We start from the raw sequence: 24,294 nt of genomic DNA, 5'->3' as shown, positions 1-24,294 counted from the left end.
ATAACTAATATACAAGCTGCCATCCTTCTCAAATACTGTATTTGATGAATCATGCAGAAAGGAAGGGAAGTGGAGCTAGCATATAAAACAGTAGATCTTTGTAGATAGAAGGTGCTCTTTGGTAAAGGGGTTAAGTGGTAATAAAAAAAAACAAGGAGGACCAAGGGACTCTTCAAATAATGAAAAATGCCTGCATTTTTATGGCATGTTCAATGGAATAAGATTTTAAAACTGACGGGTTTCGGCATAGGCCTCAGTCAGGCTCAAACTACTGTGAATTTGTCATTTAAATCAATATTTTCTTGTATGATTATGGGATAGTATAATTATGAACAAAATATAACTGCTTAAAATGCACTCTTCTCCTCTCCATTGTGAGGGGGAGAGGAGGCTGTCAACGTGTTCAATGGGTTCGACACACATCAACTGAACTGTAAATACCATTGTAGTGACCTACACTACATGAGCAAAAGTATGTGGACACCTGCTCGCCGAACATCTCATTCCAAAATCATGAGCATGAATATAGAGTTGGGCTTTCCACTAGATATTGAAACATTGTTGCAGGTACTCCATTCGGCCACAAGAGCATTAGTGAGGTCGGCCACTGATGTTGGGCGATTAGGCCTGGCTCGCAGTCGGCGTTCCAATTCATCCCAATGGTGTTCGATGGGGTTGAAGTAAGGGCTCTGAGCAGGCCAGTCAAGTTCTTCCACACTGATCTCGACCATTTCTGTATGGACCTTGCTTTGTGCCTGGAGGTATTGTCATGCTGAAACAGGAAAGTTGGAAGCACAGAATCCTCTATAATGTGATTGTATGCTGTAGTGTTGATTTCCCTTCAATGGAACGTATGGACCTAACCCAAACCATGAAAAACAGCCCCAGGCAATGAATACTCTTCCACCAAACTTTACAGTTGGCACTATGTATTGAGGCAGGTAGTGTTCTCCTGGCAGCCGCCAAACCCAGATACGTCTGTCAGACTGCCAGATGGTGAAGCGTGATTCATCACTCCAAAGAACACGTTTCCACTGCTGCAGAGTACAATGGCAGCAAACTTTACATCACTCCAGCCGACGCTTGGCGTTGCACATGGTGAACTTAGGATTGTGTGTAGCTGCTCGGCCATGGAAACCCATTTCACGAAGCTCCCGACAAATAGTTATTATGCTGAAGTTGCTTCCAGAGGCAGTTTGCAACTTGGTAGTGAGTGTTGCAACTGAGGACAGACAATTTTACGTGCTACGAGCTTCAGCCCTCAGCGATCCCGATCTATGAGCTTGTGTGGCCTACCACTTTGTGGCTGAGCCGTTGTTTCCACTTCACAATAAGAACACTTACAGTTGACAGGGGCAGCTCTAACAGGGCAGAAAGTTGAACTGACTTGTTGGAAAGGTGGCATCCTATAACAGTGCCACGTTGAAAGTCACTGAGCTCTACAGTAGGGCAATTCTATTCTGTTTGTGTATGGAGATTGAATGGCTGTGTGCTCGATTTTATATGTCTGTCAGGTGTAGCTCAAATAGCCAAATCCACTAATTTGAAGGGGTGTCCAAATACTTTTGTATATATAGTGTATATCTGTACCCTAATAGGGTGATTATGAATAATGTAGCTATGGTGATTTTGGGTGAATTATCACCTGTGAGACATCGATCAGAGATAGAGCACTAACTGAGTAGCTGAACTGTGTTTGACTTTAACAGTTGCTGTACATTGTCATTGATAACAATAACATCAATGTCAAAGTTATGGCCCAGTAGTCTAATAACACTGGTGTTTATAGTCCATAATGTGTGATAATAGGTATCTTCTGTTGTTTTTTCCCTCTAGATATTGTCTAGATATTTTATCAGTTTCCATGACACTAGCAGGGAATGCAATGTTTGCTTTGAAAGGGAAGAATACCCAAATGTGGAACATCAGTCAATGATTAATTGCACATCGTGGTACCATTTTAGCAGTGCATATCTCAGAGTACATTCCAACAGTGGTCAGTTATGGACACTGGACAGTACTCTATATGCATTCAACCCTGGCAATGTAAACTGTGTTGCATAGAGAGCTTTTTTAAAAACCTTTATTTTAGCAGGGAATCCCATTGAAACCAAGGTCTCTTTTGCAAGGGAGCCTTGCATACATACAGTAAATATTGATTAACACTGAACAGAAATTAGCCCTAAAACAAGCAAACCCACTATTTGTTTTGACATCATCATATTTAATAGGTTCCAAAAACAAACAATACACATTCACATCCTTTAGAATACAGTACATTTGGCACACAGCAAAATGCTTACAATGACATAACACTAATAAATGGCAAAGGAATTCAAAATAAAACATCAGTCAGGTGACAAATTGTACATATAAAGCTTCACAATACAGAAACCGCAAATTAAATCCGGTTACCCAGACCCAGAAATAAGCCTTGTCCTGGTTTAAAAAGCCATTTCAATAGATATTCTTTATTGAACATGCTTTTTAGTCCAGAAGTAGTCTTAATTTGGGTCCGGGAAACCGATCCTAAATGTAGAGGTACATACAGTAATATAATTCATATGTCTGTATATTTTATTCTACTGTATGTAAAAAAAATACATAATACTCAGCCAGACATATTTTTACACACAATTTAAGAGGTACTTCTCCAGCCATGTACAGTATATTATACTTATTGAGCGTTACTGGTTCATTGACTTTACAACAGACCAAATGGGTTTCCTATGTGCTGTTCTTTCTTCTTCCTATTACAGACAGTTTAAAAAGTCAAAATAAAAGAAGGAGGATGGACAATTGGAGTTAGCATTTGGCATGGAGGATTTTGGACCTGTAGGGCCACCCTAGGACAGGGATCCGTCATCTTACAAAACACAAACATAAGAGGCCTAACATCGAGAAGCACAGACAAAACAGAGAGACTGTAAACCAAAGAGACAGGTAAATGAAATTAAAGGACACGATACAGACAGAGAGAAGAGGGTAGATATGAGCTATATGAGGGGAGACAAGTACTGTAACGGTTACATCCTAAAAAAACGGCATAAGGAAACAGCATTGTGCCAGCCTGAATGGTGACGTCTGTCAAATGTCCTCTTCACCTTCAGATCCTTTAACACGGTTCTCATGTTGCTATGCACTAACTGGGTAACAGAGGGGGATCATGTGATCCATTGACACAGGTGCCTACGTGTCAAATGCATGGGCGCTTTAGGTGTATGAAAGGCCTACATGCAGTGGTGTGTGTGCTGGGGGGGGCGTTAAGCATTTTCAGGATCTGGTATGAGAGGCATGTTTAAAGCCTTTTAAATACTGCTTGATCAGTATTGCTTTGACAGTTGACACCATAATACTGTCCACTATTACTACTGTTACTACTGTTACCACCACTGTTGCTACAGTTACTCCTGCTCCCCATACCATAACTGCTACTGCTAGTGGAGCTAGCACTATTATACATGCTACTAATAATACTACATCTACACTACTTAAACTACTACTACAATAACAAATGCTACGGCTCCTTCTACAGTACTGCTACTTTCACTACCACAGTGCCACCCCTGCCTCTTCAATTGCAAATAGTCCTACTACTATCACTCCAAATTTCAAACGTTACTTTAAAGTTTCTATTCCAAAACGGAATGTACTACTTGCAGTATTGAAACAAAGCAACATGGTTATTGATAGAATTTGACAGTAGATTGGACTTTACCTTGATTTGGTGTAGGCCTGCAATAAACCATATACTGGTCAGAGAGTTATTAGGCATGAGTGCATTGAGAAGGTCAATGGTTTCCATAAAATGAATTAGTCCAATAGCTTTGCTACCTTTGGTTACATTGATGTTTTAAAGAGATATGCTATAGGAAATGTTGACCTTTTCAAAGAGAGTTAAGGAGAGAGGGCAGGGAAAGGGGTGGTGTGGTGGTTTGATGGAGCATTCTGAAGGAAGCACATAGACATGGCTATCAGCTGAGTTGAGGACAGGCAAATGAAAACAGCCATGCATATATATGTAAAAACCAAACAGAACAACAGCAAAGAGTCAGCGGAGGGAAGAACAGTGAAGACACCCGGCAAGAAAGAAAAGGAAAGCAAAAACAGACAGAAACATACACAGAATATTGCACATGGACATTGTAACGTTTTCATATTCTAATAATACACAATAATATCATATGCATGACCATGCAAAGGATGATACCTCTATTTCTCCAAGAAGTCCACAGGCTTCTATATACAAGGTGGTCTGTACAGAGGGAAAGACACGGCTATCTGGTGATGCCTTCACCCACATGATTGTGAGTCTTGTTGCATAGCAGGGAAATCCAGGATTTCAAACTCTGAGCAACAAGACAATCCAGTAAAATCACGACAAATCAAACATAATGAAATAAAACACACAATGAAATAAAACTGACCCAATGAAATGTAAAAAGCTTCAAAAGGGCCATTCTCATGAACCCACTGCCTATATCGCACACTCAAAAACAAACTCGCACAAACAACTACCTCGCAGTATACTAACAGACACACACACACACACACGTGCACACAAACAGATGCGATACATTCAGTTGTATCCCCACGATCACTCATGCATACAAGCACATTCTTCCACATTGAAACCCATGGTATTCATTTGGAATATATGAATCTAGACTACCATAACACTGTGGGCATATCTACAATACGTAACTGGTTCGCAGTTACACACAAAAGGCATTTGATGTACTATACATGGACTCATTCTAATTCTGGCGTTGTTTTGATCGTGAGGAAACTTTGAAACAGTATCAATAGTTACAGGCTTCTCTTTTTTATTGATACTGTGAACCAATTGTTTTTTTTTTATAGCTTTTTTAAATACAATCATTGGTTCTAAGGATTTGGTTTTTCGCATTCAAACACGACAGAGGAGATTCTAGTACATCGAGAGACTTAAAGGACAGCTTGAGAAATGACAGATTAATATAATAATATCATTGTTTCAGTGTCATATACTCACTGAGGAACTAGGATATTTGTCGAAACAGTTGAAAGTATGACCTATCGTACGAAGACCTTGTCGAACAAGACCCCTGCCCAAAGCACACATAACCCCTGACCTTTTAATCCTTATATACACATAAAGTTGACACCGTCACACAAACATTCCCTGTTCATTTCATAGTCCACTGGAAAGGGCCTTGTGACATAATCTGGGGCAGGACTGTGAGGAGCTTTCATCACTGTTATCAGCCCGGGCCAAGGGCCAGGCTATATTCAGTCTCAGGAGGCCAATCCATTGGCCACCCACCACCACAATGAGTTTTTTTTTTTACCGCTCTGATTGGATCAGGAGTGATCTGGACCAGCCAATAGGAACTTGATAATAAAGCAGATGGGCTTCCTATATGACTTACTCTCGAATGACATCGATTTTTAACATAGAAAACATGCACTGATGGACAGACAGAAAAATATACTGGTACAGCGCTGTAGATGATCAGGTTTATGTTTTGGAGTTGTTACTAATCAGAGGCCCTAATGGCCGGAGTGTTGTATGAGTGTGTGAATGTAATAATTTACTCTGTGTGTATTGTACAGTATATTTCTGGATGTCTGTATGTGAGAATATATGTATGTGTGTCTATACATGCATGTGTGTGTGTTGGTGTGCGTGCATAAACACAAAGATGAGGCAGACAGCATCTGTGTGTGTGTGTGTGTGTGTGCAGGCCTTAGGACAGAGTCTCCTCTCCTCCAAAGTAGGAGAAACCCTTGAACTCATCTTGGTTAATCTGCTTAATAATGGCGTCTTCTACAGGGGTGAGGACAGGCTCCTCGCGAGTGAAGTCCTGGTCAAAGTTGTTCACGTCCCTTTTGGTTTTCTGTACAGGAGCAGAAAGGAAGGGAAGCAGGAGGGATAGTAAGGAAAAACAGGATGATGACTTCCAAATGAGATCTCTGAAAACATTTCTAAAGACAGTCATAGTGTTATTACTAGTGAATTAGTGTCACAGGTGGATTGATTGTTGTTTGTGTTTCCTTGATAAAGTCATTATAAAGCAAGGCTGATTGACATAATAGACATGGATGGAGTAATCACAGAACCTTTCTTTCATGCCCCCAGTTCTCTCATTCACGTTGTGTGATTGTTGAGGTGCTCGTCGCCCCCTCTCTGTGTACATGGGAACAGGACGGACCCTACCCCTCACACCCCTTCAGGCATTTCATACCAACTCATACCCAGCCCATTCCGCAGCTCTCTATCTTTACACTATACACACACAGGAATACTGATGCTTGGATACAGATGTAGGATCGTAACTTAAGTCAGTTTTCTACAGCAGGAAAATATTCCTGCAGCCACAGGAAATTTGAATTTGTCACGACTTTCGCCGAAGTCGGCTCCTCTCCTTGTTCGGGCGGCGTTCAGGCGATCAACGTCACCAGCGTTCTAGCCATCGCCGCTCCATTTCTCATATATCCATTTGTTTTGTCTTGTTTCATACACATGGTTTTCATTCCATAATCACACTGTATGTATTTAGTCCTCTGTTCCCCTCCATGTCTTTGTGTGTAATTGTTTATTGTTAATGGTGTATGTTCACGCGCTATACTTTTGTATTCATGGTCCGGTGTTTTTTGGGCACTTAGATGTCATGTTGTGCCTATTTTCTGACCTGAATAAAGGTGCACCTGTTTACTCTACTCTGCTCTCCTGCACCTGACTTCGCCTCCCTTACACAGCCTTAACAGAATTACACACCTACTATGGAGTCAGCAGGAGCAGGTACCCCGGTTAGAGGAGTCGAGGAGCGCGTCCAGGAACAATCGGCTATGTTACAACATATTTGTGCCATGATGTCCAGACGATGGACCGCTGGGAGCCACACAGTGCCAGGGATTCCTATTACAACTGGACCTTTGCCTGGCCACTGTGCACCCAGCTCCCTCGGGAAGGGAGAGAGTGTCTGCCCTCGTCTCATGCCTCTCAGGGGGAGCTCTGGAGTGGGCAAACGCCGTGTGGGGAGAAGATGACGCGACGTTGGACCACTTCGAGAAGTTCACCCGTCGCTTTCGGCCGTCTTCGACCATCCGCCTGAAGGGAGAGCAGTGGGAGAACGGCTCTTCAATTTGAGGCAGGGCACGAGGAGCGCCCAGGAATTCCGGACCTCATTGACAGGGCCCTCATTGACCACTATCGGTGCAAATCAAATCACGGTGAGGTACAGTTACCCGCTACCTCTTATCGCCACGGCGATTGAGTCAATGCACGGGGTGCACTTCTTCACGAAAACTGGATCTCAGGAGGGCGTATAACCTGGTGCGTATCCGGGAGGGAGACGAGTGGAAGACAGCGTTTAGTTCCAATCCTTTGTAGACTGGATTTTCAGGGACCTGCACGGGCAAGGTGTAGTGGTGTATATCAATAACATCCTGATATACTCAGCTACACGCGCCAGAGGTAAGCTACACCCCTTACCCGTTCCACAGCGACCGTGGTCACACTTGTCTGTGGATTTTTTAACCGATCTACCTCTTTCACAGGGAAACACTACGATCCTGGTCGTTGTGGATCATTTCTCTGTTGTCTCCTCCCTCTGCACGGTCTTCCTATGGCCCTACAGACTGCGGAAGCCCTGTTTAATCACGTCTTCCGGCACTACGGGGTGCCTGAGGATATAGTGTCTGATCGGGGTCCCCAGTTCACGTCGAGAGTTTGGAAGGCGTTCATGGAACGTCTGGGGGTCTCGATCAGCCTTGCCTCGGGTTTTCACCACGAGAGTAACGGGCAGGTAGAGAGAGTCAACCAGGAGGTGGGCAGGTTTCTGCGGTCCTATTGCCAGGACCGCCCGGGAGAGCGGGTGGCTTTCGTGCCCTGGGCTGAGATGGCACAGAACTCACTTCGCCACTCCTCCACTAACCTCTCACCCTTTCAATGCGTATTGGGGTACCAGCCGGTTCTGGCGTCGTGGCATCAGGGTCAGACCGAGGCTCCGGCAGTGGACGACTGGTTCAGGCGCGCGGAGGAGACATGGGAGGCCGCCCATGTTCACCTCCAGCGAGCCGCGCTTCACCGAAGACCAGCGCGGACCGTCACCGCAGTGAGACCCCGGTGAACCGGGTCTGGCTCTCGACCCGGAATAAAAGTGTGCCTGTTTACTCTACTCTGCTCTCCTGCACCTGAATTCTCCTCCCTTACACAGCCTTAACAGAATTATTGTGTGGATTATAATTAATAGACATTTTTGTAGTGATCAAAAAAACCCATCTTAAGCATAATTCAAGTCTGAAATTTCAAAGTGGAAATTACTAACTACAGAAGCCTTTTAAACCTCAAATACACTACAAGTAAAACATGTCCTGCATTGCAGGAAAGTTCTGCTGCAACAAGGTGATCAAATTAAGATCCTATATGGGGTCAATTTCACGCCATGTATTGAATTCAAAATAAAATGAATTGTGAACATGAAAAAGTATGTTTTTTTGAGGACGGGTGAAATAATGGATGTTGAAATCAAAAACCAAACAATTGAAAGCAAGATGTATAGGATTATAAACAAAAATAAGACATCAATAGCAATCATACCATGGGCATGACAAAACGTGTATTTTACTGCTCTAATTACATTGGTAACCAGTTTATAATAGCAATAAGGCACCTCAGGTGTTTGTGGTATATGGCCAATATACCATGGCTAAGGGCTGTATGCAGGCACTCTGCTTTGCGTCGTGCATAAAAAACAGCCCTTAGCTGTGGTATATTGGCCATATACCACACCCCCTTGTGCGTTATTGCTTAAGTATACACTTGAATAAGCATAATAGAGGATAAATACATACAAGTCTATGACTTATTTCCATGTTGAAGGTTAGAGGTTAATAATGGTGAGGGAGGAACAGTAAGGGCCCTAAAACATACAGTACGGTATGTTCCTTAATAGTTCAGACACACTCCATGGTGAAGTTTACCCTAGGTGCAGATCTAGAATCAGCTTCCCCTCCTCCAATCCTAACCTTAAAATGCTAAACTGACCCAAGATCAGCGTTTACAGGCAACTTCACCCTACATAGTCTGAGCTATAAGTGCTAACTCACAATGCGAGGTTTGAAGGGTGGTTTGACCCTCTTCTGCTCCAGCAGAACCCAGTCGATCTCCTTGAAGAAGGGATGAACCTTGATGGCCTCCTCCAAGCCCTGGGTGATCACACAGCCCAGACGCTTGTTTGGACTCTTCGTCATGAACTACAGGACAGGGAAACAGGCAGATGGATAAAGGGGGAAGGGAAATAAAGGTACTTGACTTAATCCTCTTGGCCCCCTTAGGAACATGGGGCAAGGATGTGAATGTTAGGAAGAGAGAAATAGAGGTGAAAGAGCAAGAGTGAGGGGTTCAGACGGTCAAGTGGTGCAGAGTGGTCTTAGTGATCTGCTCTGTGGTCATCGTTAAGAGACCAGTGGTCATTTGAAGAATCTAGTGGTCAGATATGACCATTAGGACCTCTGAGCTGGGTAATGTGACCAAAGTACCAGTGAGACTGATCACAGAGTAACACGTGCCGGTTCAAGGCAAGCACGCCTGCTTTCCCACAAGGCTTTGCAAACAAGCAGGGGACGGCCAAAGTAAACGCATGACTTGTGATGGAAAAAAGATCACACAGGAACTTGGGACACACACACAGACTAACACACTCAGAGGAATATTCTGCAACACTAAAACACAAATATAGAATTACACAATGTCCATACACACCACCAAACAGGACACAAACGAAAAAGCACGTAATTCACATCCACACACAAGCACAGGACACTAACAAATATTACACACTCCCCCACGCACACACAGAAAGCCGGCCGCGTTCTTGGAAGAGGAGGACCCTCTGAATGCTGGGGCGGCTCACCCCTGCCTCCCCGATTGTGCGATTACACAAGCCCCGAAACCACCAGAGAACACAAACACGCTGTTCTTTTCCCACATGAAGTGCAACGTCTCCCAGGCCTCTCTCCCCAGCCCAGACAGCACTGCACAGCCACTCTGGCTCTCTGAACTAATTCCACCCAGCCCTGCTCATCCTTGCTCCTCACTCTGCTAATCACTGAACACCACTTTACTACCTCACCAGAGACAGGCAGAGAGAGAGAGACAGCAGGAGGAGGAAGAGGAGGAGGAGACGACAATAAGGTAAGGTGTGGGGAGGAAAGGGGGGCTGATAAAGAACAAGTGGAATAACGAGTGGGAAAGATATGAAGAAAGAGGGGATAAAAAGGAGAGCAAAGAGGGATGGTTAGAGATACAGGCAGACTAGGACAGGGAGATCAACTGTAGGTTACTGACCGCTTTCAGGATGGAGACTGCCTCCTTGCTTAGCCACACTGGGTAGAGGACATCATCGTGGAGAATGGACTCAAACAGGTCATCCTCATTGTCAGCCTCGAAGGGGGGCTGGCCCGCCATCATCTCGTACATAAGCACCCCCAGAGCCCACCAGTCCACAGAGGGGCCATATTCTAGCTCCTGTAGGATCTAAACACACAGGGGGACAGGAAACAATGTAACACCATCTCATATAAAAGCTCCTTTAGGATCTAAAAAACACAGGGGCACAGGAAACACTAACACCAACTACACTACAGCAGGATTTATAAGGTTGTAAGGGGGAACAGTATACTTGTGATACCAGCTCATTAGGGATGATATAATGAGAATGAGTAGAACAAATGAGTATATGAGTTTGATTGATTGAGTGATATATTGAGTGATTGATTGAGTAATTGATTGATTGATTAATTGATTAATTTATTGATTGAGTAATTTATTGATTGATTGAGTAATTTATTGATTGATTGAGTAATTTATTGAGTGAATGAGTGAGTAATTTATTGAGTGATTGAGTGAGTAATTTATTGAGTGATTGAGTGAGCTTTTTTTATGAAACGGTGAGAGAGAAGCAGAGTAGAGGGTAAAGAGTCGAGTCAATGAAAGAGTACAACATGAGAGAGAGTAACTTATGGAATTGATGGTTGAGTACTGCCAGACTGTCCCAGATGAATGGGTGGTTGAGTACTGTCAGACTGTCCCAGATGAATGGATTTTTTACTGTCAGACTGTCCCAGATGAATGGGTGGTTGAGTACTGTCAGACTGTCGCAGATAAGTGAGTGGATGGTTTACTGCCAGACTGTCCCAGATGAATGGGTGGTTTACTGTCAGACTGTCCCAGATGAATGGGTGGTTTACTGTCAGACAATCCCAGATCAATGGGTGGTTTACTGCCAGACTGTCCCAGATGAATGGGTGGTTTACTGCCAGACTGTCCCAGATGAATGGGTGGTTTACTGCCAGACTGTCCCAGATGAATGGGTGGTTTACTGCCAGACTGTCCCAGATGAATGGGTGGTTTACTGTCAGACTGTAGAGGGTGGAGGGTAGTGGGTAGAGGTTAGAATGTAGAGAATGAAGGGTAGTTAGTAGAGGGTAGTAGGTAGAAGATGAAGGGTAGTGGATGGAGGGTAGTGGGTAGAGGATGAAGGGTAGTGGGTAAAGGATGAAGGGTAGTGGGTAGAAGATGAAGGGTAGATGGTCGTGGGTAGAAGATGAAGGGTAGAGGGTGGAGGGTAGTGGGTAGAAGATGAAGGGTAGAGGATGAAGGCTAGAGTGTAGTGGGTAAAAGGAGGGTTGAGGTTTACCTCAGGAGCGATGTAGTCAGGGGTCCCGCAGAAGGTGGTGGTGGTCACTCCGTTGAGGATCCCCTCCTTACACATGCCAAAGTCAGCCAGCTTACAGTGGCCATGTGCATCCAATAGGATGTTATCCAATTTCAGATCTCTGGAGAGATAGAGACAAAATGAGGTCTGAGAGGTCAGAGTGAAGCAGTTACAGAGGTCAGAGATAGAAGAGTATTAATCTGTCAGAGACAAATGAGACAAAAATAAATTAAAAGTCACTGTGTCATCACATTTATTGGAGATGTATAGATCTGCCACTCTGCCACAAATTAGGGGAGGGGTGGTAGGGGTAGGGGAAAATAATAATTTTTTTAAAACTCTGCCACCACTGCTGAAAAAAATACTAGGGGAAACACTGCAATGCCAAATATACTCTCAGTGTTCCTACTCAGTGAACAGACACAATGCCAAATATACTCTCAGCGTTCAAATCAAATCAAATTGTATTTGTCACATACACATGGTTAGCAGATGTTAATGCGAGTGTAGCGAAATGCTTGTGCTTCTAGTTCCGACAATGCAGTGATAACCAACAAGTAATCTAACTAACAATTCCAAAACTACTGTCTTATACACAGTGTAAGGGGATAAAGAATATGTACATAAGGATATATGAATGAGTGATGGTACAGAGCAGCATACAGTAGATGGTATCGAGTACAGTATATACATATGAGATGAGTATGTAGACAAAGTAAACAAAGTGGCATAGTTAAAGTGGCTAGTGATACATGTATTACATAAGGATGCAGTCGATGATGTAGAGTACAGTATATACGTATGCATATGAGATGAATAATGTAGGGTAGGTAACATTATATAAGGTAGCATTGTTTAAAGTGGCTAGTGAAATATTTACATCATTTCCCATCAATTCCCATTATTAAAGTGGCTGGAGTTGGGTCAGTGTCAATGACAGTGTGTTGGCAGCAGCCACTCAATGTTAGTGGTGGCTGTTTAACAGTCTGATGGCCTTGAGATAGAAGCTGTTTTTCAGTCTCTCGGTCCCAGCTTTGATGCACCTGTACTGACCTCGCCTTCTGGATGATAGCGGGGTGAACAGGCAGTGGTTCGGGTGGTTGATGTCCTTGATGATCTTTATGGCCTTCCTGTAACATCGGGTGGTGTAGGTGTCCTGGAGGGCAGGTAGTTTGCCCCCGGTGATGCGTTGTGCAGACCTCACTACCCTCTGGAGAGCCTTACGGTTGAGGGCGGAGCAGTTGCCGTACCAGGCGGTGATACAGCCCGCCAGGATGCTCTCGATTGTGCATCTGTAGAAGTTTGTGAGTGCTTTTGGTGACAAGCCAAATTTCTTCAGCCTCCTGAGGTTGAAGAGGCGCTGCTGCGCCTTCTTCACGACGCTGTCAGTGTGAGTGGACCAATTCAGTTTGTCTGTGATGTGTATGCCGAGGAACTTAAAACTTGCTACCCTCTCCACTACTGTTCCATCGATGTGGATAGGGGGTGTTCCCTCTGCTGTTTCCTGAAGTCCACAATCATCTCCTTAGTTTTGTTGACGTTGAGTGTGAGGTTATTTTCCTGACACCACACTCCGAGGGCCCTCACCTCCTCCCTGTAGGCCGTCTCGTCGTTGTTGGTAATCAAGCCTACCACTGTTGTGTCGTCCGCAAACTTGATGATTGAGTTGGAGGCGTGCGTGGCCACGCAGTCGTGGGTGAACAGGGAGTACAGGAGAGGGCTCAGAACGCACCCTTGTTGGGCCCCGTGTTGAGGATCAGCGGGGAGGAGATGTTGTTGCCTACCCTCACCACCTGGGGGCGGCCCGTCAGGAAGTCCAGTACCCAGTTGCACAGGGCGGGGTCGAGACCCAGGGTCTCGAGCTTGATGACGAGCTTGGAGGGTACTATGGTGTTGAATGCCGAGCTGTAGTCGATGAACAGCATTCTCACATAGGTATTCCTCTTGTCCAGGTGGGTTAGGGCAGTGTGCAGTGTGGTTGAGATTGCATCGTCTGTGGACCTATTTGGGCGGTAAGCAAATTGGAGTGGGTCTAGGGTGTCAGGTAGGGTGGAGGTGATATGGTCCTTGACTAGTCTCTCAAAGCACTTCATGATGACGGAAGTGAGTGCTACGGGGCGGTAGTCGTTTAGCTCAGTTACCTTAGCTTTCTTGGGAACAGGAACAATGGTGGCCCTCTTGAAGCATGTGGGAACAGCAGACTGGTATAGGGATTGATTGAATATGTCCGTAAACACACCGGCCAGCTGGTCTGCGCATGCTCTGAGGGCGCGGCTGGGGATGCCGTCTGGGCCTGCAGCCTTGCGAGGGTTAACACGTTTAAATGTCTTACTCACCTCGGCTGCAGTGAAGGAGAGACCGCATGTTTTCGTTGCAGGCCGTGTCAGTGGCACTGTATTGTCCTCAAAGCGGGCAAAAAAGTTATTTAGTCTGCCTGGGAGCAAGACATCCTGGTCCGTGACTGGGCTGGGTTTCTTCTTGTAGTCCGTGATTGACTGTAGACCCTGCCACATGCCTCTTGTGTCTGAGCCGTTGAATTGAGATTCTACTTTGTCTCTGTACTGACGCTTAGCTTGTTTAATAGCCTTGCGGAGGGAATAGCTGCACTGTTTGTATTCGGTCATGTTGCCAGACACCTTGCCCTGATTAAAAGCAGTGGTTTGCGCTTTCAGTTTCACGCGAATGCTGCCATCAATCCACGGTTTCTGGTTAGGGAATGTTTTTATCGTTGCTATGGGAACGACATCTTCAACGCACGTTCTAATGAACTCGCACACCGAATCAGCGTATTCGTCAATATTTTTATCTTACGCAATACGAAACATGTCCCAGTCCACGTGATGGAAGCAGTCTTGGAGTGTGGAGTCAGCTTGGTCTGACCAGCGTTGGACAGACCTCAGCGTGGGAGCCTCTTGCTTAAGTTTCTGCCTGTAGGCAGGGATCAACAAAATGGAGTCGTGGTCAGCTTTTCCGAAAGGGGGGCGGGGCAGGGCCTTATATGCGTCGCGGAAGTTAGAGTAACAATGATCCAAGGTTTTACCACCCCTGGTTGCGCAATTGATATGCTGATAAAATTTAGGGAGTCTTGTTTTCAGATTAGCTTTGTTAAAATCCCCAGCTACAATGAATGCAGCCTCCGGATAAATGGTTTCCAGTTTGCAAAGAGTTAAATAAAGTTCGTTCAGAGCCATCGATGTGTCTGCTTGGGGGGTATATACGGCTGTGATTATAATCGAAGAGAATTCTCTTGGAAGATAATGCGGTCTACATTTGATTGTGAGGAATTCTAAATCAGGTGAACAGAAGGATTTGAGTTCCTGTATGTTTCCTTCATCACACCATGTCTCGTTAGTCATGAGGCATACGCCCCCGCCACTCTTCTTACCAGAAAGATGTTTGTTTCTGTCGGCGCGATGCGTGGAGAAACCCGTTGGCTGCACCGCATCGGATAGCGTCTTCCCAGTAAGCCATGTTTCCGTGAAGCAGAGAACGTTGCAGTCTCTGATGTCCCTCTGGAATGCTACCCTTGCTCGGATTTCATCAACCTTGTTGTCAAGAGACTGGACATTGGCAAGAAGAATGCTGGGGAGTGGTGCGCGATGTGCCCTTGTCCGGAGTCTGACCAGAAGACCGCTACGTTTCCCTCTTTTTCGGAGTCGTTTTCTTGGGTCGCTGCATGCGATCCATTCCGTTGTCCTGTTTGTAAGGCAGAACACAGGATCCGCGTCGAGGAAAACATATTCTTGATGGTGAGTTGACGCTGATCTTATATTCAGTAGTTCTTCTCGACTGTATGTAATGAAACCTAAGATGACCTGGGGTACTAATGTAAGAAATAACACGTAAAAAAACAAAAAACTGCATAGTTTCCTAGGAACGCGAAGCGAGGCGGCCATCTCTGTCGGCGCCGGACAGTGAAAAGACACAATGCCAAATATACTCTCAGTGTTCCTACTCAGTGAACAGACACAATGCCAAATATACTCTCAGTGTTCCTACTCATTGACAGACACAATGCCAAATATACTCTCAGTGTTCCTACTCATTGACAGACACAATGCCAAATATACTCTCAGTGTTCCTACTCAGTGAACAGACACAATGCCAAATATACTCTCAGTGTTCCTACTCATTGAACAGACACAATGCCAAATATACTCTCAGCGTTCCTACTCAGTGAACAGACACAATGCCAAATATACTCTCAGTGTTCCTACTCATTGAACAGACACAATGCCAAATATACTCTCAGTGTTCCTACTCAGTGAACAGACACAATGCCAAATATACTCTCAGTGTTCCTACTCATTGAACAGACACAATGCCAAATATACTCTCAGTGTTCCTACTCAGTGAACAGACACAATGCCAAATATACTCTCAGTGTTCCTACTCATTGACAGACACAATGCCAAATATACTCTCAGTGTTCCTACTCAGTGAACAGACACAATGCCAAATATACTCTCAGTGTTCCTACTCAGTGACAGACACAACGCCAAATATACTCTCAGTGTTCCTACTCAGTGACAGACACAACGCCAAATATACTCTCAGTGTTCCTACTCAGTGAACAGACACAACACCAAAGGACTTTCTCAGTATGGAGGCCAAAAGCACTGTGAGGAGCTATCTGCACTATGGAGGCTACTCTTGGTTCACACGTACAGTATGCACACAAACACACACAGAATGTTCCACAGACATAGAGTCGTGTGTCTCTCCATCGCTCCTCTCCTTTATTGTGGGCAGCGAGCGAGAGATGGAGGGTGCTGTTGGAAATGGCAGGAGGGGAGGAACAGGAGAGAAGATAAGAGGTCTGATGAAAGATGCCAGGGAGTGGCATGAAACCAGTCAGGTCAGGGTTTGATGGTTGATTGCTGAAAATATGTCAACATCTTTTAACAGATGCCATTCAGCCCAAGGTGTTTTCACAAAACAGCCTCCACGACCTGGGATTGTGTGTGTGTGTGTGTGTGTGAGGCCGTTACACAACTGTTCTGTTTCAGAGAGACCTAAAAAGGACACATCAACAATCTGCATGATTCTCCTTGGGAGTGAAGTGGTAGGTTTAGGTGGGTTCATTCATCCTTATAAAACATTGATTAGTGCAGGTAATGTTACTATAGAGCAGTGTTACAATTTTTTGTAAGGGGGCCACATTGGGTTGATACAATCATTCATAGGTTCGTACAGATCTTGAATTTGTTGTACTTTTTCTTCCAATATTATCAATTATCAATTGAGAGCAAATTCAGAGCAATAGAGCACATGCAATTGATTTGATGTACAGCACAACACAAATATATACACACACATCAAATAGGCTACATCACATGTATAAGACCCATATTAAGGGTTACCTCAGTAGTTGGATGAGTGAAAATGTCCCTTCTGCATCTTGATTGAATTCATTCTAAATTTATAGTCTGTTGTTGCTATCCTTGTGAGGCAATCAAGGTGTGCATTGGTCAGCCTGTTTCTCTGTTTTTGTTTCACAATTCTCAAACACATAATCGGGCAATGTCTCTTACATCAGTGCTTTCGTCAAGCGCAATACTAAAACACGGTGCCACGGATATGTCATTAATCAGTTGCTTAACGATGTCCTCGCCAATGTCTTCTATGCCCCTTGTTATAGTCGAGTCTGAGAGTTGCAGTCCCTTAATTTGCTTTAAAATAGCTTCCTTGTTTGTGACATTAGCATACACTATTTGGGCTGAGGCCCAAGACATTTTTGGACAATATCCGCGTCTGTGAAGGCTTTGTTTCTCGCCAGTATCCAAGCAATCTCATATGTTGCCTCTGTCGTTTTCTCTGCAACAGTGCTAGATTTGTCCATCATTTGTTGTTGTCCTTTGAGTTGCGCTATTTGGTTGTTTCTGAGGTTGCTTTGTGGCGGATATGTTTTGTCAAAGTGGGCATGGTGCGACTGGAAATGTTGTTCTAAATTTGCTCGTTAAAAACAATTGACTGCCTTCTGTTCTGGTAAATAAGACAAAGTGAACTAGTCCCATTATGCAGTACAAAAAATACTTGTATGTCCATGTCTCTTGGAACTTTCGGTGTGCTTCTTGAATCGACCGCATCCTTCTCTTAGCCACCGGAGCCACGCTATTTTGACATTTCTGTTAGCTACTTTAGCTAGCTGCATTTCCCCGCTGACATCTTCCTGATTTTCCTGGTTCTCCAGTGGTTGTTTGTTCATAGCTGTCACCTTGTTCTCCAGCTCTCCACCCTCATTTTCATTGTCAATAGATTTACGTTTCTATTTTACAATAAATCGATCCATGGTTACCAGACTGCAAGATTAGCTAGTAGCAAACTGATATGTGTCGGTCGCTGTAGCTGAGCAGTTGCGTACTATTTTGGCAAACGATCTATTGCGGCCTTTCTGTTCAACAGCTGCGCTATACTGCCATCTATCTGCCGTCCAAGGAACAATATATATATTCAATGTAGTGATTCAGGCATGCATTAAACACATTGAATTGAAATTGTATCATTGTTATGTATTATGAATGGAAAATAGGAAAATCACAGCGAGCCGCAAATTAAGGGCTCATGAGGCCCAATGTGCTATGTATGAATATGGCAACTCATCTATGCTGTGAAAATCGGGGATGATGTAATAACATCTGGTATCTGGCGTACATTGCAAGAATTCAAAAAGCGTTTGAATACATGCGTGCACTCTTACAAGCTCCACATTTTGTGCTAAGCCCTCATGTTCCAAAGATGTTCCAGACGTTTCCATCAGGACATCTCCCCCCTCTCTCTCTGCCCCATCCCTATGTATTTCCATATCTGTCAGCCCACCCTCTTTTTCCATATCTGTCAGCCCACCCTCTCTTTCCATATCTGTCAGCCCACCCTCTCTTTCCATATCTGTCAGCCCACCCTCTCTTTCCATATCTGTCAGCCCACCCTCTCTTTCCATATCTTTCAGCCCACCCTCTCTTTCCATATCTGTCAGCCCACCCTCACTTTCCATATCTGTCAGCCCACCCTCTCTTTCCATATCTGTCAGCCCACCCTCTCTTTCCCAATCTGTCAGCCCACCCTCTCTTTCCATATCTGTCAGCCCACCCTCTCTTTCCATATCTGTCAGCCCACCCTCTCTTTCCCAATCTGTCAGCCCACCCTCTCTTTCCCAATCTGTCAGCCCACCCTCTCTTTCCATATCTGTCAGCCCACCCTCTCTTTCCATATCTGTCAGCCCACCCTCTTTCCATATCTGTCAGCCCACCCTCTCTTTCCATATCTGTCAGCCCACCCTCTCTTTCCATATCTTTCAGCCCACCCTCTCTTTCCATATCTGTCAGCCCACCCTCACTTTCCATATCTGTCAGCCCACCCTCTCTTTCCATATCTGTCAGCCCACCCTCTCTTTCCCAATCTGTCAGCCCACCCTCTCTTTCCCAATCTGTCAGCCCACCCTCTCTTTCCATATCTGTCAGCCCACCCTCTCTTTCCATATCTGTCAGCCCACCCTCTCTTTCCCAATCTGTCAGCCCACCCTCTCTTTCCCAATCTGTCAGCCCACCCTCTCTTTCCATATCTGTCAGCCCACCCTCTCTTTCCATATCTGTCAGCCCACCCTCTCTTTTCCAATCTGTCAGCCCACCCTCTCTTTCCATATCTGTCAGCCCACCCTCTCTTTGCATATCTGTCAGCCCACCCTCTCTTTCCATATCTGTCAGCCCACCCTCTCTTTCCATATCTGTCAGCCCCCCTTTCTCTTTCCATATCTGTCAGCCCACCCTCTCTTTCCATATCTGTCAGCCCACCCTCTCTTTCCATATCTGTCAGCCCACCCTCTCTTTGCATATCTGTCAGCCCACCCTCTCTTTCCATATCTGTCAGCCCACCCTCTCTTTCCATATCTGTCAGCCCACCCTCTCTTTCCATATCTGTCAGCCCACCCTCTCTTTCCACCCACCAGGTCACATCACCTCATCTGTGTTATTACTTTGTTGATATTTTACAAATGTTCCATCCTGAGAATATATCACTTTTCTCCCGGTCAACCAGGTCCTTCCTGCCAAAACCGGACGTGTCATTCAAAAGCATTATAAAGCATATAAATAGCCCTATGTCTGGATTTAATTAGAGCTTTGATCAAAAAGTATATCCCGAGCCCGAGCCATACATTAAGCCATACACTTTATGAGCCATACACTTTATGAGCCCTACATTAAAGACATTTAATGAGCCCAAGCCCCAAAAATCCCAGATGATTGTGCTTTTATCCAATACATATAAGACACGACAGAAAAACACAAAAGCCCATAGATGTAGATAGCTATTTGCTCTCTTGGGTAAATAAATGAAACTATCTCCAGTAGGCTAATCTTTTTGAGTGTGAACTGTATTACTGCACTGTATTGTACACTGAGAATACAAAATATTAAGGACACCCAGTGGTGGGAAAAGTACCCAATTGTCATACTTGAGTAAAAGTAAAGATACCTTAATAGAAAATAACTCAAATAAAAGTCAAAGTAACCCAGTAAAATTCTACATGAGTAAAAGTCTAAAAGTATTTGGTTTAAAATATACTTAAGTATCAAATTAAATTAAATTGCTAAAATATACTTCAGTATCAAAAGTAAAAGTAAAGTTATAAATAATTTCAAATTCCTTATATTTAGCAAACCAGACTGACTACACCATTTCAATGTAAGGATAGCCAGGGGCACACTCCAACATTCAGACATCATTTACAAATGAAGCACGTGTGTAAAGTGAGTCCGCCAGAGCAGAGGCAGTAGGGATGACCAGGGATGTTCTGTTGAGAAGTGTGTGAATTGGACCTTTTCCATGTCCTACTCTAAGCATTCAAAATGCTTAGGGGTCAAGGAAAATGTATGGAGTAAAAAGTACTATATTTTCTTAAGGAATGTTGTGAAGTAAAAGTAAAAGTAGTCAAAAATATAAATAGTAAAATAAAGTACTTAGTACTTTACACCATATTCCTAATATTGAGTTGCACACCCTCCTATTGCCCCCAAAAGAGGCTCAATTTATTGGGGCATAGACTCTACAAGGTGTCGAAAGCGTTCCACAGGGATGCTGGCCAATGTTGAATCCAATGCTTTCCTCTACCCTTGCCCATTCAAAACCTTCTGAATGGCACACACACAATCCAAGTATCAATTGTCTCAAGGCTTAAAAATCCTTCTAGAACTTGTCCCCTCCCCTTCATCTACACTGATTGAAGTGGATTTAACAAGTGAAACCAATAAGGGATCATAGATTTCATCTGGATTCACCTGGTCAGTCTATGTAATGGAAAGAGCAGGTGTCATCATGTTTTGTACACTCAGTATATAATACTGTATTATATGGACTGGAATTACACACATTATTCTAACCATGATAAAGCAGGGAGAGAACATGCGATTCTGGTGCAGTAAGTTACAAGTATAGGCTAGTGAATTAGATTTTAATTTTGAAATATAATAGGGCCTATTTGTATAATTAGTAGGCCGACGCCTATACTGTACACCTTTCATAATATTTCCCCTGCTGTTATTAGCCTACTTCCTATTTCTCTCTTTATTGTCGCTTCATTCATTCCTCGCTTTCAACAGTTAAATTAAATACGTTTCATTGTCCTTATTTTCATCATTCTAATGACATCATTGAATAATATAGGACTAGAAATAAATGCAGAAGGCTTTCTCCTCTCTTTATGAAGATTGAATGTTTATGGGTCGGAATAAATAACTGCTATAGCCTACTGTCATTGCGCGTTCGCTCTTCTTTCAAACTACCTGTGAGTTCTACTGGCCGCTATATTTAACATTCAGCAAACAAGAGCTTGCATCCCTCTTCGAATAGTCTACTGGTATAAGAAATGCTAAAAAAAATGGTACTCCAAGAGCTAAGGAGTTGGTGGTTTTTAAGGAGAGGCCAGTGGAGCACAGGTGCGTGGGTATTGCGCAAGAGACAGAGGGTATAAATTAGAAGCTTATTATGCATACTCCATCATTAATGATCTAAATATAAGGCATAAGGCTAATACTGCAGTGAATGTATTACCTGAAAGAAGTAGCCTAGGACATCTATATACAGTTGAAGTCGGATGTTTACATACACCTTAGCCAAATATAGTTGAAGTCGGAAGTTTACATACACTTACGTTGGAGTAATAAAACTCATTGTTCAATCACTCCACAAATTTCTTGTTAACAAACTACAGTTTTGGCAAGTCGGTTAGAACATCTAATTTGTGCATGACACAAGTAATTCTTCCAACAATTGTTTTCAGACAGATTATTTCACTTATAATTCACTGAATCCAGTGGGTCAGAAGCTCACAAACACTAAGTTGACTGTGCCTTTAAACAGCTTGGAAAATTCCCGAAAATGATGTCGTGGCTTTAGAAGCTTCTGATAGGTTAATTGACATCATTAGAGTCAATTGGAGGTGTACCTGTGGATGTACTACTAAAGTGGTGATCCTAACTGACCTAAAACAGGGCATTTTTACTAGGATTAAATGTCAGGAATTGTGAAAAACTGAGTTTAAATGCATTTGACTAAGGTGTATGTAAACTTCCGACTTCAACTGTATGTGCACGTTTTTGCTTTGGGCTTCGTCCCCATCATGTTCATGGGCTCCCAAGTGGTGCAGTGGTCTAAGGCACTGCATCTCAGCTAGTAGGAGACACTACAGACAACCTGGTTCAAATCCAGACTGTATCACAACATGTGTTTGGGATTCCCATAGGGTGGCACCCAGTGTTGGCTGTCATTGTAAATCAGATTTTTTTTCTTTACTGACTTGCCTAGTTAAATAAAAGTAAAACCATTTTTTAAAATTACGTATGCTATTTTGGGAAGAAACATTTTTAAAACTATTTTTGCATTCCTGCTCCTGTCTCCTATCATTATACAACGTGACATGTCAAAACATCAAGTAAACATGGGCCATTTCCGAATACCTGTACTTGAGTTCTAAATAGGAGACATTTTGTGTTTGCGAAACAATTCAGTTTGATAGTATGTGAAGAAAATAAAACATGTGTACTGTATGCTTTAAATGACAGATGACATACTAATTTGGACTTTTCATCTAGTAGAATTTTCTGCACACTATTGAGGAAGAGAATCGTCTTTTGAGATCCACGTGTGTCTGACAAAGAGTCGCGCTTTACCAAAATGAACCAATGGCAGTAATCAATGCAAGTGAGCATTAGATGAGGCATTCTCAGTAGGATGAACCTAGTATGCTGATTGATATGTGTTGCTTACTGCATTCATTTTTTAAAAAGAGTACATTCTAAATAGTACAGTATGTAGTTTAGTACACAGTATGAAGTTTAATTAAGTAGTATGGAAGTCAGATTTCGGACACAGCCATAATCTCAAGTAGACATTTTAGTACAAAGGCACTTGTAGCTTTAAGGTCAAGCTAACCTTGAACACAATTTTCTTTTCAATTTCCTTTTCCAATGATTTCAGTTCTAAAAATGAATCTACCTGCGGCAAGGAAAATGAATACAACACAATGACCCAGCGAGTCTTAAATTAGATATTTGATGTAGTCTGCACAATAGATTATGACAATGATCAATGATTTTATTGCACAGCACTGTATTCCAGTGCTCTCTCCATGTGTAGCAGCAGGTGTTCAAGAGCACTAATGGAATGATAGTTATTTGAAGAAGTTCATTGAGTATATACCCTGTGACAGTTACACTTAGATAACCTGAGTGCCAATGCCAATGATTTTGCTTTGACTGGATTTGTTGTTGTTGAATAATATAATATATAATATGCAATTTAGCAGAATCTTTCATCCAAAGCGACTAACAGTAGTGCGCTCTTAGAAAAAAGGGTTATTCGGCTGTCCCCATAGGAGAACCCTTTGAATAACTAATTTTGGTTCCAGATAGAACTCTTTTTTTTATTTTTTAGATAGAACCCTTTTGGGTACCATGCAAAACTGTTTCCAGAGGGTTCTACATGGAACCCAAAAGAGTTCTAACTGGAACCAAAAAGGGTTCTACCTCAAACTAAAAACGGTTCTCATATGGGGACAGTTGCAGAACCCTTTAAGTCTTGCAGGTAGAAGCAGTCAGGTACCAATGCTATCATGTTGGTAGTTTGATCAAAGTTCTGGCCCTTGAATGTCTCTTTACTTCCTTGCACAGTCAGCCCATTTCGCTCTAGAGAGAAGGCCTTTTGGAGAGAAATCACATGACAGAAATTGCAATGCTGCAAGGCATTTCTCAAATATGAAATAGCTTTTGAGTCTTAAGCTGGCTGGTGAGGAGTTACAACGGATAACATATCATACCATGCACCAACATGGGCCACATCTCTCATGAATAAAAATAAAATAAAATCTGACATTAAAACCCCAAGAAGAAACTTGCGTCAGAGTGTGCTTCCAACCAATAAACTCCAACTGAGATTATTGCTGGCAAAACAGAAAAAAAAACAGCTGTACGAGTATACAGTTGGAGTCAGAAGTTTACATACACCTTAGCCAAATACATACATTTATACAACAGTTTTTCACAATTCCTGACATTTAATACAAGTAACAATTCCCTGTCTTAGGTCAGTTAGGATCACC

At 43.3% G+C, this 24,294-nt stretch overlaps 1 protein-coding gene across 2 annotated transcripts in view; it reads right to left on the bottom strand.

The window, feature by feature from the left end:
* Nucleotides 1–2,203: 2,203 nt before the first annotated feature.
* LOC115144498 (protein kinase C epsilon type) overlaps nt 2,204–24,294 on the bottom strand; it is a 165,249-nt gene continuing 143,158 nt past the window's right edge. For both annotated transcript variants that reach the window (XM_065002559.1, XM_065002558.1), the window contains exons 12-15: nt 11,685–11,823; nt 10,334–10,522; nt 9,094–9,240; nt 2,204–5,879 (exon numbers count right to left, since the gene is read on the bottom strand). In XM_065002559.1, coding sequence (XP_064858631.1) covers nt 5,730–5,879; nt 9,094–9,240; nt 10,334–10,522; nt 11,685–11,823 — 625 coding nt within the window. In that variant the 3' untranslated portion in view covers nt 2,204–5,729. The remainder of the gene's footprint in view (nt 5,880–9,093; nt 9,241–10,333; nt 10,523–11,684; nt 11,824–24,294) is intronic.

The sequence above is a fragment of the Oncorhynchus nerka genome, linkage group LG16 (genome assembly GCF_034236695.1).
Source record: "Oncorhynchus nerka isolate Pitt River linkage group LG16, Oner_Uvic_2.0, whole genome shotgun sequence".
Taxonomy (NCBI): Eukaryota; Metazoa; Chordata; class Actinopteri; order Salmoniformes; family Salmonidae; genus Oncorhynchus; species Oncorhynchus nerka.
The sequence above is the reverse complement of the archived record's forward strand: the minus strand, read 5'-3'. Positions and strand labels throughout refer to the sequence as shown.